General features: G+C 64.8%; 2 protein-coding genes across 2 annotated transcripts; one reads left to right on the forward strand and one right to left on the reverse strand.

Moving 5' to 3' along the window:
* The first annotated feature begins 1,944 nt into the window (after positions 1 to 1,944).
* SEMA4B (semaphorin 4B) lies at positions 1,945 to 9,814 on the forward strand. The gene is given in 16 exon segments (XM_039557455.1): positions 1,945 to 2,313; positions 2,493 to 2,615; positions 2,617 to 2,638; positions 5,133 to 5,293; positions 5,539 to 5,601; positions 5,722 to 5,820; positions 5,925 to 6,036; positions 6,272 to 6,388; positions 6,489 to 6,646; positions 6,840 to 7,021; positions 7,107 to 7,257; positions 7,393 to 7,603; positions 7,684 to 7,799; positions 7,940 to 8,103; positions 8,177 to 8,271; positions 8,415 to 9,814. Coding segments are annotated over 16 exon segments (2,904 nt in total). The 5' UTR covers positions 1,945 to 1,959; the 3' UTR covers positions 9,191 to 9,814.
* A 1,428-nt stretch (positions 9,815 to 11,242) lies between these two features.
* CIB1 (calcium and integrin binding 1) lies at positions 11,243 to 14,349 on the reverse strand. Its single transcript, XM_039557477.1, has 6 exons — positions 14,195 to 14,349; positions 13,973 to 14,007; positions 12,816 to 12,969; positions 12,448 to 12,566; positions 12,286 to 12,374; positions 11,243 to 12,013 (listed from the first exon to the last, which is right to left on the reverse strand). Exons 1-6 carry the CDS (start codon positions 14,244 to 14,246, stop codon positions 11,992 to 11,994), a joined length of 471 nt encoding a protein of 156 aa, XP_039413411.1. The 5' UTR covers positions 14,247 to 14,349; the 3' UTR covers positions 11,243 to 11,991.
* Positions 14,350 to 14,366: the final 17 nt, after the last annotated feature.

Consider the following 14,366-nt stretch of genomic DNA (forward strand, 5'->3'; position numbering starts at 1 on the left):
CGCAGCCGCGCTCTGCAGGTGTGCGTGCATGTGTGCTCACACACCGTGCGTGTGCATGGCTGAGAGGAGGCACTGCCGGCTGCTGTCTGGCAGCTCCCAGCAGCCAGCCGAGCCGGGGGCGTGCGTGTGAGCCCTGGAAGGTGGGGAGAGCCCGGGCGTGTGGGCTGTGTGCAAGCCGGTTGCAGGTCTCTGAGCAGGGGCCATTCCCGTGCTGCCAGCCATGCTGGGGCTGGCTGCAGAGGAATGTGGGAGCTCGTGGGCAGCAGTAGCAGCAGCGTCGAGGCACACGCAGCCCTGTCCCCGCTCTGCAGACAGCAGCAGCACCATTCCATCACCACGTTCCCAGGCACCCACTGCCAGTCGGAACAGGGTGGCGGGCACTGGTGTGGGAATTTGGTGCAGAAACCACTTCCCTGCCTGCCTGCTGACCCCAGGCCACAGGTTTTGGTGCTGCCCAGACACCCAGAGAGGTTTCCCCATTGCCGGCAGCGGGCGGGGAGGGTGGCACAGCCGCCGCACTGGTGCGTGCCAATGCCTGCAGCAGGGCGTGGGGCACGCACAGGCCTGCGCGAGTGCAGAGCGGGGCAGGGTGCTGCGGGTGCCCCCGGCGCTGCCCCGCTGGCAGCTGCGTGGGCAGGACAGGAGATAAATGGGAGTTTGGCGTAAACAGCCCTGGCTGCCAGCAGCACTGGAGTAGTGCTTAAAGGCACAGGCTCCGGCCTGGTTCTGCTGCCTGTTCCTGGCCTTCCTCCCTGCCTGCTCCTGCCCTTCTTTTCCTCCCTGCCTGTCCCTTCCCTCCTGCTCCTGCCCTCCCTGCTCACCCCAGAGAAGCTGCCCTCCCCACAGGGGCTCTCGTCCTCACTGCGTGCCATCACACCAGGGTGCTGACACAACACTACCATGGCCATGCACAGGTGACAACCAGGTCCCTGGAGCCCCCCAAGATGCCATGAGGTGGCATGGGATAGGGAGCTATGGCTGCAGGGTGAGTGTCTGCTCCCACCCCGTTCAGGGTGACGTGGAGTCCTGTCCTGTCCTGTGCCACTTCCCGGGCAAAGGGTGCTGATAAGGCTGGGGTGGAGCTGTGGGACTGTCCCAGGCCTGGGAAGGAACGTCGGGCTCCGTCAAGAGCAGCGGGAGCTGTGGGGACAGGAAGGGAGCAAGGTCGAGTTGGGGCAGAGGGGCACCCCAGAGCCCCAGCCCCTGGACATCAGGTATGGCCTGTGAGCGGGCACCATCCAGCAGTGCCAAGCGGGAAGAGTGGGGGAGTATGGGCACAGCTGTCCCAAGAGTGTGGGCACAGACATCTAAGGAGTGTGGATACAGTTGTCCCGGGAGTGTGGGGAACATTTCTCCTGGGTGGGGTCTTCTCAGCGGGTCCCACCATTGGGGTCCAGGGCTGGGACTGACCAAGAAGGACATGGGAAGCTCTGCCCCACACTGGGAGGGCAGCACTGGGTACCCTGGCCCCAGGAGAGCTGCCTACTGCAGGGGAATCCCTGGACCCCATCCCTCTGTCCTCTCTGTCCCCGTTGCCATGGTGATATAAGGAGTTGTCATTAATAACAGTTGCGTGGGAGCTGCTGGCTGGGTGGGCAGTGTTCTGAGGGCTGTGGGGGCTGTGAGCCCTCCCCACACCCTGGCCAGGGACAGAGCCCACCAAAGGCCAGGCAGAGGATCTTGCCCAGCACTACTTGCTCGGCAGCATGGCCACACCGGGACCCCTGGGACGGGCACAGGGGCTGGCAGGGATGTGTCGCCCGTGCCGAGTGCTACCTGTGGGGACACCGGTGCCAGCCAGGTCTGCCCGTGGTGGGGCAGGCACAGGCACCCCGTGGTACCCCATCGCTCCCGAGGGGAGGGCAGGGAGCGCTGGGCTGTGCTGGCCAGAGCCCCCAGCCCCAGCAGAGTGCCCATGGGGCACCGCTGAGGGACTAGGGGGTGGCTCTGGTAGCAGCCATGGGGCCGAGCTGTTCCCAGGACAGTAAGACACACCCGGGACAGTCTTTCCGGCGACAGCATGATATACTCCCAGCCAGCCCCTCCTGGAACCCCCCGGCCCCCTCTCCACGGGATCCCTGCCGCGGGGATGGAGGAGGTTGCAGGGAGTCCCCAGCTGCCGGGGACAAAGCCCCGTCCCCTCCGGACCGTGACGGCCGCTGGGCGGGGGCTGAGGCCGGGTCCCGCTGGGGCGGGGTGGGGGCGGTACCGGCGGGGAACCGTCCGCCTCCTCTTCCGAGCAGCCCACCCCGCCCGGGGCACCGGCGGGGCTGGGGCAGCTGGAGCGGATCGGTACGGCCGGGGAACGACTGGGTACGGCTCGGGGACAGATCAGTAAGGCTCGGTCCGGTTCGGTTCGGTCCGGCCGGGCGGGGCTCCGACCGTGGCTGCTACGCCCGGTGGCCGAGCGGCGGGCGGGCGGGGCGGCGCTGGGCGGGCGGCGGGGCCGGGCCGTGCCGTACCAAGCCGCTGAGCCCCTACTCTCCCCGCAGGTCTGCAGCGCCCGGGCGGCTTCGCGGCCGCGGCGGAGCCCCGCGGCTCGGTCCGGGATGGCGGCGCAGCCAGTGCTGCCGGTCCTGGCGGCGCTGCTGCTCTCGGCGGCTCCGGAGCCTGTCCCCGCGGGTCAGCCTGCCCTACGGTGAGTGTCCGCCGACCTTCGGTGGGTGAGGGTCCCCTGGCACCGGGGAAGAGAGTCAGGCCCCGCCGAGGGCTCCGGCTGGCGTCTCCCCCGGGGCGGCGGAGCGTCCCGCGTCCCCCCGGGCTCTCTACACCGCGTGGAAACGCCGTGTGACACTGCCGAGGCTGCACAGCCCCGCCAGCTCCCCAGGACACGGGGAACCCTCTGTCCGCGGGACGTGGAGCAAGGGCTGGGGCAGAGCCTCGGGGATGCTGCGGGGTGTAGGGACACGCACCCTGTGTCCAGACCGACACCGAGGGTGGGTGTGTCTGGGGCACTCAGGGGTACTTGTGCCTCCGCAAGCAGGGCAGTGGTGGCAGCCGTGTTCGGTACAAGATGGGGTGGGCTGAGCCGGCCGGGGGACTCTCCCCGTGGGTTCCCTCCCTGCTCAGTATGTCCCTGGGGTGGGGGACACGCCACAGCCCCTTACTGTGCAGTGCTCGGTTCTGGACAGCTCTGAGCCCCGCTGCAACCACCTGTCAGCTGCATGGCCCCAAAGTGCTGGGGGCTGCACTGGGCAGGAGCCAGGGAAGGGCATCTAGGACGGTGCTGGGCCAGGACAGAGCTGTAACGAGTGGGGGGCCTGGTTGCAGTCCCCTCCTGCCCTGCAGATCCCCCCAGCAGCTGGCACAGGGTTAGCGAGCAGTGGGGCGTGCTGCTTGGCCTCAGCCCTGGCAGCTGTGCCATGTGGGGGAGCTAGCCACGGCTGTGCTGCCAGAAGGTGGCTGGATCCAGCTGCTGCTGGCCAGCAAAGCCCATCCCATCCTGTGCTGGGTGGCCTGGGAGAGTGCCATGGTTTGGGCAGCTGGGAGCACTCCCTGGCTCAGCATGCTGCAGCTCACTGGTATAGATGTGGCCCCACCACATGCTCCCATGACCGCTGGCCACGGCCGTGGTGGCACCAGCAGATGTGGGACCTGCTGAGCTGGACAGGAGGCTGGGATCCAGTGAGACAACCAGCTCGGCATCATGCCATGCTGTGCTATGCCGTGTTGAGCCACGCTGCCTGGCCCTGCCTGCACAGACCGGTTCTGCCCCGCACTCTGCACACCTGTAAAGCTGTGGGAGCTGTGGGGCTGCAGCCACGGGCAGTCCCTGGGGATCCCAGCCTGGACCCCAGCGATGCGGGAGGAGCTGGGCAGGGAGCACGGGCCAGTGGCCAGTGTGTGCCCGGTGGTGGCTCCCGTGGAGCGCGGCCTTGTGGGGCTGCGGTTGGTGGGAGGGAGGAGCTGGGAGCTGCTCCCCTGGGAGCACTGGATGTGCCTGCAGCAGGTTTGTCTGGAAGAAGCAGGTCTTGTCCTGACAGGTCCCTTGGCAGCCACACCAGCAGCTAGCTCCCCATGCTGGCACAGCACTGCAAGGCGCAGGGGCCCCACTGCCCCTCCGCTGCCATGCCCACCACGGGCGGCATTACCCTGCCACTGGCATGCAGGACCCCTCACAGAAGGATGCCCTGGGCTGTTGGCTTCTTCCTTTCTGCACCACTGTGGGAGAGCTGGGGTGGTGCTTGGGCCACCTGAGCCCCTCGGAGTGGGGGAGATGCTGCCCATCTAGAGGCATCTGGGGTTTCTGGAGCGATGGGAGGTGAGAGCCACGGGGTCCCACCCCACAGCACCATTGCCCCACAGGTCCTTGAGCCCTCACACTGATTCTCACCAGTCATGGCCTGGCAGGAGCTCCGGGGTTATCCTGGCAGGACTCTGGGAGCAAGCAGGGGGTTGAGGGAGGTCAGGGAGTCCCCAGAGTATCAGGGGTCAGGGAGTTGGCAGTGTGAGTCAGCCCTACGTGTCCCATTCACTCAGCCAGGCCCATCTGATTCAGAGCAGCGGGAGGAGAGGAAGGGCTTCCGGGGCCAGGCCACCCACGCGGGACAGGACGGGATGGGATGGGACAGGACAGGCGCTCCCTGACTCAGCATGGCCACTGCCCCGTGTCCAGCATGGGCTGAGCCCTGCGGGCCGGTGTGGACAGCACCAGGCTGAGCCCCGCATCCAGCACCTGCAGCACTGGGCTGAACCCTGTCTCTGGCAGAGGCTGAGCCCTTCGGGCTGGGGCAGGAAGATACTCCCGGCACTCACCTCCCCCCGCGGTGAGGTTGGGGTCCCTGTGGGCCTAGGCTGGGCTGAGCTTCCCATGCTGCAGGGTTGAGCTCTAGGGCTGGACGTGGCTGGGCAGCTGCCCCAGTGCTAGGCAAGGCTGTTGTGGCGTCCTCGGGGCCTGGACACAGCTGTGCCTCGTGGGTGCCCTTGGGCACTACTGCGGCCCTGTGCAGTTCACTGCAGTGTGTGGTGACACACGTGTCTGGCAGTGTGGGCAGAGCCGGATCTGGCCCTGGCTGCTCCGGGTGGGTGGCATGGCCAAGGTGCTGGGCAGAGGGGCAAGGAGCAGCCATGGTGCAGGGTCCTGGGGGTCAGGCGCCAGCACGAGGCTGATGCCTGTCGCTCTTGCCCCACAGACTCAGCCGAGAGAGTAGTGCGGCGCTTTGAGGCACCTGGTGTGTCCAACTACACGGCCCTCCTGCTGAGCCCGGACGGTGGGACCCTCTACCTGGGGGCGCGGGAACTGCTCCTCACCCTCAACACCAGCAACTTTCAGCCCAGCTCCCCAGTTCGTAGGGTGAGCCCAGGGATGGGCTGGGCTGCCCTTGGGGAGGGAGGGGGCACCCAACTAGCTGGAGTGCAGGGGATGCCCTCCCCGTCAGCATTTTGGGTCTGTGTGAGCCATCACGCATTCAGGAGCAACTGCCCCAGAGCAGGATGTTTGAGGTGGGGAGGATGTGGTTGCTATGAACGAGCCGAAGGAGTGTGTCCGTGGACCAGCCAGGGATGGGGGGGCTCCCAGTGACTGTCGCTTCTCCACAGCTGCTGTGGAGTGCAGATGAGGAGAAGAAGAGGCAGTGTGTGTTCAAAGGCAAGGACCCCCAGGTGAGCCCCATTGCCAGCAGGCATCGGGGGCTGTGGTGGGAGTGGGCAGTGCCCTGTGTGGGGTGGGTGTGGGTGAGACAGCTGAGCCAAGGGCTGAGTTGGGTCCTCTGACCCCCACAGAGGGACTGTCACAACTACATCAAGCTGCTGCTGCAGCTGAACAGCACCCACCTGTACACCTGTGGGACCTGCGCCTTTAGCCCGGCTTGCGCCTACATTGTGAGTACAGGAACAGGATCCCCTGCAGGTCCCCCTATGCCATCAGGACCCTTCAGTGGGGTCCTTGGCACTGGGACAAGTGCTACAGCCTCATCCTGCTGCAGAACGTGCAGCACTTCAGCCTGGAGCGGGACGCATCGGGGAAGGTGGTATTGGAGGACGGGAAGGGACGCTGCCCCTTTGACCCTGAGTACCGCTCCACAGCTGTCATGGTCGGTAAGGCACAACACCCTGGGACCCTTGCCCTTCCTCCTTGCACTGCCTCTGTGCCACCCTGGAACCCTCACCCTCCCTGCAGTGCCCTGGGACCTTTGCCCTCCTTCCTGTGCCTCCCCCTCCCTGCGTCTGCCCGGCCAAGCTGAGCCAAGGCCAGGCTATCACAGACCCCAGCAGGAAGCAGGCTCGTGCTGGTGGCGCATGGCAGGTCCCAGCGGGAATATGTCTTTGGCAGACGGCGAGCTCTACGCCGGGACCGTCAGCAACTTCCAGGGCAATGAGCCGACCATCTCCCGCAGCCAGGAGAGTCGCATTGCCCTCAAGACCGAGAACTCTCTCAATTGGCTGCAAGGTGAGTGCCGGGGCTGGCACGGCTGGTTGGGGTCCCTCTCCCCCAAGGGGTGGGAGGTGAGGGATGGGGCCAGTGGTGCTGAGGGTCCTTGTGCCCCCAGACCCAGCGTTCGTGGGCTCAGCCTACCTGCGGGAGAGCCTCCCTGCTGGCAACCCCGAGGGCGACGACGACAAGGTCTACTTCTTCTTCAGTGAGACCGGGAAGGAGTTTGACTATTTTGAGAACACCATCGTCTCCCGCATTGCACGTGTATGCAAGGTAGGCATAAGGCAGCAGGGCTGTGTGGGGGCTGTGCCTGGGGTGTGACTCACTTCTGGGGCGGGGGGGGATGTGGTACCATCCTGCATATCTCCAGCCCTTGGTGCCTGGACCCCTGCTCCATTCACTCAGCCCGTGGGGTTCCCTGCGGCTATGGCCATGGCATCGCACCCTGACCTACTGTGCTGTGCAGGGGGACCAGGGCGGGGAGCGCGTGCTGCAGCGGCGGTGGACAACCTTCCTGAAGGCACAGCTGCTCTGCTCACACCCTGAGGACGGGTTCCCCTTCAACGTGCTGCAGGACATCTTTGTGCTCACCCCGGGCGAGCTGCACTGGAGGGAGACACTCTTCTACGGTGTCTTCACCTCGCAGTGGTGAGTGGTGGGGACCCAGGGCAGCATGGGGGGCTCGTCAGAGCCAGGGCCTGATCTTGCCGTGGGCTCTGCCTCTCCCCACCAGGAACAAGGGTGGACTGGGCAGCTCGGCCGTCTGCGCCTTCCCCATGCGCAGTGTGCAGCGTGCCTTTGGTGGGCTCTACAAGGAGGTGAACCGCGAAACGCAGCAGTGGTACACAGACACCGGCCCTGTGCCAGAGCCCCGGCCAGGCATGGTAGGTGGTCCCTTGGCGCCTGCCTAAGCACAGGGTGCAGCACTGCCCCCGTTGCTCTCCTGGTCCCAGTGGCTGCCACAGCATGGTACCCACCCACTTCCCCAGGCCCTGCTGAGCCCCTTCCTTTCCCTGCAGTGCATCACCAGCCACACACGGCACCTGAAGATCAATTCATCACTGCAGATGCCAGATCGGGTGCTGAACTTTATCAAGGACCACTTCCTGATGGACAGCCCTGTGCGCAGCCAGCCCCTGCTGCTGCAGAGCCACCGGCGCTACCAGCAGATCGGCGTGCACCGTGCGCAGGGCCTGCACAGCACCTATGATGTCCTCTTCCTGGGCACGGGTGGGTGCAGGCGGGCTCTGGCGGGGCAGGGTGTGTACCATGCACCCCAGCCCTGTTCAGCACAGCCCCTCTGTTTGCAGATGATGGGCGGCTGCACAAAGCTGTGCGGGTGAACCACGGAGTGCACATCATTGAGGAGATCCGCCTCTTCCCTGCTGGGCAGCCCATTCTCCAGCTGCTGCTGGACCAGGACCAGGCAGGAGCCAGGGCAAGGGGGGCACTGGGGGCTCAGCCTGCTTGGGGCAGGTCCTGTTTGTGGGCTGGGGGACAGAGACCTGGGAAGTCAGGGGTGTGCAGAAGCCCACCCTGCTGACCCCAGCATGTCCCCTCCCGCAGGGCCTTGTCTATGCAGCCACCTACACAGCAGTGGCCCAGGTGCCCTTTGCCAACTGCAGCCTGTACCGCAGCTGTGGGGAATGTGTGCTGGCACGGGACCCCTTCTGCGCCTGGAGCCGGGGTGCCTGCCGCAGGGTCACCCCACATCCCCCGGCACATCCACAGTAAGTGCTGCACCCTCTTCCATCCCCCTGCACCTCACAGCACCCTACTGCCCTGCCCTCACTCTGTTCCCAGGCTCTGGGCACAGGACATCGAGGATGCTGACACGGAGCGGCTCTGCCAGCTGGCCAATGCCTCCCAGCCCCGTCCTCGCATCCTCCTGCCCCCAGGTGAGCTCCCACTGGTGCTGCTGTGTGAGCACGTGTCCCGGGGGCTCCCACACACCCCAGACTCCTGCTCCACCACACTCCCATCAGCCCCCTGCCCACAGCTGGGGTCCCCTCCCTGATGTCCCCATGGGTTCTATCCGCAGCCTCAGGTGCACCATGCCAGCAGATCCAGCTGCCTCCCAATGCGGTGCGGCCGCTGCCGTGCCGGCTGCTCTCCAACCTGGCCTCACGGCGCTGGCTGCATGACGGGGCACCTGTCAACGCCTCCTACCTGGTGCTGCCTGACGGGGCCCTCATTCTGGTGGGCAGCCCAGAGCGTGCAGGCACCTATGAGTGCTGGTCACTGGAGGAGGGATTCCGCAAGCTGATGGCCAGCTACTGCGTGGGCGTGCAAGAGCCAGCCCTTGGGCCACCAGACTCTGGCAGGAAGGTGGCTGCTGGCCGCGACACCCTGGAGACAGTCAGCACATCCCGGAGCACATCAGCGGTGGGAAGTGCTGCAGCACGGCTGGACGGCAAGACCTACTGGACCGAGTTCCTGGTGATGTGTGTGCTCTTTGCTGCTGCCGTCCTCGTGCTGGCCTTCTTTGTCCTGCACCGGCATCGTGACGGCATGAAGGCCTTGCTGGAGCCCAGTGACCCTGGCAGGCACCAGAAGCCGCCCCGCAAGCCAGTGGAGAGTCTGCCCCTGAATGGCAGCAGCCTGCCTAGCACGGCTCCTGAGCACAAGGGCTACCAGGCCCTGCAGGACAACTACATTGTCAGTACCCCCGTGCATGAGCCCCCAGGACCCCCACGCACCTTCTCTGAGTCAGAGAAGAGACCTCTCCATGTCCGGGACAGCTTCGTGGAGGTGTCTCCCGCCTGCCAAAGACCCCGGGTGCGCCTGGGCTCCGAGATCCAGGACTCAGTGGTGTGAGGGGGATGAGAGCCAAGCCCTTACCCACGACCTCCTCTGCTCTGCTGAGCCTCGCCGGACCGTGAACCACAGCTGGGGTCCATGTTGTCTGTGTGTGCATGCCCAGAGCCTGGCACCCACACTCTGCAGCAGCACCCACCAGCCAGTGGGGTCTAAACCCTCGCAGGCTCCCTGGGCATCATCTTGGTACTGGTGGCTGTGGGTGTGAGGGGTGCCACATGCCTTCCAGGGACCTGCAGGACGGTTCCAGCCCAGTGTCCCTGCTGCAGGGATAGACACGGTTCCTGGCTCAGGCTGCTGGTGCGGCCCCAGCTCTGCTGGGCCCTGACCCCCTCTATGCAGAGGGCAGGAGGGGGCAGCCGCAGACCCCTCGTGCCCCAACTCACTGTGACGTCCCGCTGTGGGACCCAGGGCCACACGTGCGGCTGGGCGGTGCCAGCCCTGCGGCATGTGCTGTGTGTCTGTGCTTGGTACGTTTTTAATATGTGGAAAATGTGAATTGTGTCCGGGGAAGGGTAGCTGGGAGCAGCTTCCCCCACGCTGGGTGGGCAGGGACACCCCCGCGGCCCCATGTGCGTGTGCGGAAACGTCTGTTGTTTTTATATAAAGTCCTTCAGACACGTGTGTGTGCGGCAGGGCTGAGTGCCTTCCTAGGCCAGAACCATCCCAGTTAGCCCCATGGAGAGGAGCCATGTCTGGCTCTCACTGCAGTTGGAGGAAGATCTGCCCATGGCTTCAGAGGGAGCCAGAGGACTTTCCTGGCCATCAGATCTGTGGAGTTCCCTCCTCATGTGCTTGGCTGAGCGTTGGGCCAGGGCACGCTGCAGGGACAGTGGCTGTGTGCCTGTGGAGGGACACTGCCTGGGGCTGTGCCGACAGTCCCTGTGACCTGCTGGCATGCTGTCACTCGGGCAGCCCTCGGCTGTCCTGGGGCTGTTGTGCCTGGAGGCCTGTGCTGTGGCAGTGTGGTGCAGGCAGAGCAGGGAGTCCCTGTGGTGGGGGAGCACAGAGCACTGGGGTGATGCCATCCTGGTATCATAAGAAACAGCAGAAGGCAGAGGTGACCAGGAGTAAGAAAATTTGGTGCCTGGGGCTGGGAGGAGGGCAGCCCCCAGCAGGAAAGAGGCTGTGAGAGCTCCCTGCCCAGGACTACAGTGTTGTGCTACATGTGGGACCCACTGCCTGCCCAGGGAGCACCAGGTCCTTGTCCCCATCCCACTTTGCTGTGGGCAGACCCTGGACGCTTTGCCAGCAGGACCTGACTCCATGGTGGCTGAGGGCCAGGACTGGGATTGCAGTGCAGTGCTGCTTTTGAGCCCTCACACAACTGGGAAGCACCAGCAGTGCCAGGTCAGGGCTGGGGGAAGTGGTGAGCTCCACACAGAGCTGGCGTGTCCAGGCAGGATTCCCCCGAGGGACCAGCACTGCCTTGCTCCCAGCTGGACCCATGCACTGAACTTCCTGCACAGCCTGTTCTGGGACATCAAAAAAGCCACTGGAGGCGTTGGCTGGTGAGCTTCCAGCAGACATGGCCCTGGGGCTGCAGGGGCACAGGCCTCTCAGCGGGCAGATACCGTCAGCACCATGGGGCAGTGAGCTGGAAGGGCTGGCAGCGCCAGGCGCAGGAGCCACTGTGTGAGAAACAGCCATGCCAGAGCCCTGAGAGCCATCAGCTGCTTTGCCCCAGCATGGGGGCTTGGGGGGCCCCAGGCCCCACACTAGGCCTGGCAGGGCCACTGGCTGCAGGCCAGGGCAGAGACGATGCCGGAACAAGGACAAAGGACCCTGGTGCTGCCCGCAATGATGGTACCACTCGCCTGCCCAGGATTTCCCTTGGTGCCTCCAGTGCTGAGCTCTTTGTGCTGCCAGAAGGATCCAGTGTGGAGGACGGAGGGAAGGAGGTGGTCCACAGAAAGGGCTGTCGTGGAGTTGGACATGGAACCTATCCCCTAGAGTGGTGGCTGGCACACAAGCAGAGGGGCCTGGCAGGAGCCAATGTCCCCAACACCCTCGTGGCACCCGTCCCACAGTTGGACAAAGGCAGCAAAGAGCAAGGGTGAAACCGGAGCCCTTTAATTGTGTCCTCGCAAGGACTGGGGGAGGAAGAGGCCAGGGCAGCAGAGCAGCTGCTGGGCTGGAGCCAGAAGAGGGGCGGAGAGAGAAAGTGAGGAGGAGGAGGAGAGCAGGCTCTGAGCACAGCCGTGGGGAACAGCTCTGCTGTGGGGTGGCACCTGTACAGTGACACTTGAGTGACTGCTCAGAGAAAGCACCCCCGTTTGGGTTATTGGTCATGAAAAATGATCCACATTTTGGTTATTGCTCAGAGGATCCATGTTCACGTTATTGCTCAGAGAAATGGATCCGTGTGGCAGCAGGGAGGCTCCCAGAAACACAGGAGAGGCAGGAAGAGGCTGGCAGGGGAGGCAGCTCCCTGCCTGCTGCTGGAAGGCACAACATAGGAATTGGTCCTGAGGGCAGAGAGGGGCGGTGCTGGTGCAGGCAAAAGCAGCTCTTCCTCCCTCACTTGCAGAGCTGCCCTTGGAATGCATAGGGATTCAAATTCCAGTGCTAGGAGTGCAGAGGGGCTGCAGGAGAGGCAGATTCCTGGGACCCCCTGCTGCCAAGCAAGCACCTGAGAGGGGAGCAGGAGGGTGCCTGCCCAAGGCATTTCAGCACAGCCAGGCCATTGAGGGGCCAGGCCTGTGCTCCCTGAAAGAGGAAATGGCTGAGCCTACAAAGAGCTGCAGGAACTGGAGGAGTGCTGGAGGAACTGGAGGAGTGCTGCTGGACAGCCACAAGGCTCACAGGACAATCTTGAAGGAGCTGCAAGAGACATGACAGGTTCTGCACCTGCTTGCTAGGTCACACAAAGGGTTTACAAGCACCCAGCACTGCAGGAACCAGAATCCCCGTGCAGGAGAGGCTGTGTAGAGCCAGCCTGGGATGCAGAGCCAGCATGGGATGCAGTTCCCTCTGCCATTACGGCTGACTTGGCACAGGGCAGCCCTGCCCTCCTGCCACCACTAGCTCTGCCCCAGTGCCAGCTCAGCAATCAGGGTGATAAACCCCCAGTCAGCCTCTGGAGACCACCGCACCTGGCAAAGTCCGGGGAGCGGGACACAACGTGCTGGAATTCAGAGAGGTTGATGGTGCCGTCCTTGTCGATGTCGGACTCCTCCAGGATCTGTGGGGAAGGCGAGCGGTGAGCTCTGTGCCTGGGGCCATGCAATGCCCGTGCCCTGGCCAACTGGCCTCACATTTTGGATGAGCTGCTCCATCTCTGCGCTGCTCAGCCGGGACTCCTCACCCTGCCCTGTCAGGCAGTTCACCAGTTGCTCCAGGTCCTTCCTGTCTAGAATCCCATCTTCATCAAAGTCTGTGGGGAGGGAAAAGGTAGGTTTTAGCAGGGCCACAGTGACCCCAGAGAGTCACAAGCACCAGCACTGCACTGCTCCGTGCACCTCACTGTGCCAAACCACCCATTCCCACAGGGAGTTCCTAAAGCCACCATCCAGGTGGGTGCTCCAAGGGCACTGCCAGCCCTTCTGAACATTGATTCATCACCCTGCTCCTGCTTCCCCAAGGTGCAGGGATCCCAGAACACTGCACCTGTCTCCAGCCTTACCAAAGATGCGGAAGGCATAGTGGGATTTGATGTCAGAGGTGGCGGAATCGCTGAAGACACTCAGCATATCGAGGAAGTCTTCAAACGACATGCTGTCATCCCCGGTCTCTGAGGTTGAGAACACATGGCAGATCCGGTGCTGGAAGGGGTTTGCCTGTAGACATGGGAATGGCTCAGGCAGGGCTGGGCCATTCTGGCTTCATCAGGCACACACTGGCTGTGGCTACTGTTTTGGCAGGTGAGCAGGTGTCCCACTCTGCCACTGCTCTGTCACCCATGGCATGGTCAAACCTGCCTCCCAGGATGCAGCCCCGTGCAGCAGGGATAAGCAGGATCCTTTGTGGCAGAGCAGGAATCTCCAGGATCCTCCACAGCAGGGATCCCTGGGATCCTCGGTTGCTCGGTGGGGATAAGGAAGCTCTTTGTTGGCACAGCGAGGCCGTGGTTGATACATGGGGCCCTGCCAAAACACGCCCTTAACCCAGGAGCAGCAGTGTGCCGTGCCTGCCAGGCACCATACCCGCAGCTCAGGCAGCGTCAGGATGTGGCTCTTGGGAACCCGCGCGGAGATGGCGCTCTCCCTCTCCTCCTTTGGCAGCAGTTCACTGAACCTCTTGTAGGCACTTTAAGAGGCAAGAAAAAGAGCGGCTCTGTGGTGCGAGCGGGAAGGCAGTAGCCCGTCTGGGCACCAGCCGCGCTTCCCAGGGCCGTGCGGCCCGTTCCCACAGCTCCTGCCAACTTTGCCGGGCGGGAGCGTGTCGGCCGGGGGTCCCACAGCTGCTCCCGGGACCAGGGAGAGGAGCCGGTCTGTCTGCTGCCCACCCCGAGGTCCGGGGCTTCAGAGGGGTCACCGGTGGGTTCGGGCCGGCCCTCCAGCCCCTACGCCGCGGGCCAGGGCGTCACCGGCCCGGCCCGGCCCGCGCCGCCAGCAGCACCCGCGGACCTTCGCCCGCCGGCTGCTAGGGAGTGCCACCGGCACCGCCCTGCTCAGCTGGGCGTCTCGGCGGAACGGGAGCCCCGGGGCAGAGCCAGAGCTCTCCGTACCCCGCGGCAGAGGCTGAGGACCCGCGGGACCTGGCTGGCGCCGGGGGCACGGGGCGCCAGGGTTCGCGCCTCCATCCCGCCCCACTTACGGTATTCCGCCCGGTGGTACTTACAGCAAGATCTCCTGCTTGCTCAGGAACGTCAGCTCCTGCGGGGAGAGCACGGGTCAGCACCGACACCGGGGTCAGCACCGGTACGGGGGCCAAGGCCTGACCCAGGGCACCCCAGCCATAGGATCCTTGGCCTCTGGGCGCCTTCCGCCTCGGGACCGCGCCCGCCCTCCCGTGCCCACCCCCCTGCAGCCGCCCCTCTCCCCCGGGGCCGGTGTCGGTAACCTGGTACTCGCCCCAGCAGGTCCCGCGGTATCAGACTAGCCGAGCCGCCCATGGCGCCGCTTCCCTACGCACGTCACTCACCTGCTGCCACGGCAACTGCCCGCCCCGGGGCGGGACAAACGCGCCCACACGTACAACGCAGCCCCGCCCGCTCGCACACACGGCGGATTCC

This window comes from Corvus cornix, chromosome 10 (genome assembly GCF_000738735.6).
Source record: "Corvus cornix cornix isolate S_Up_H32 chromosome 10, ASM73873v5, whole genome shotgun sequence".
NCBI lineage: Eukaryota > Metazoa > Chordata > Aves > Passeriformes > Corvidae > Corvus > Corvus cornix.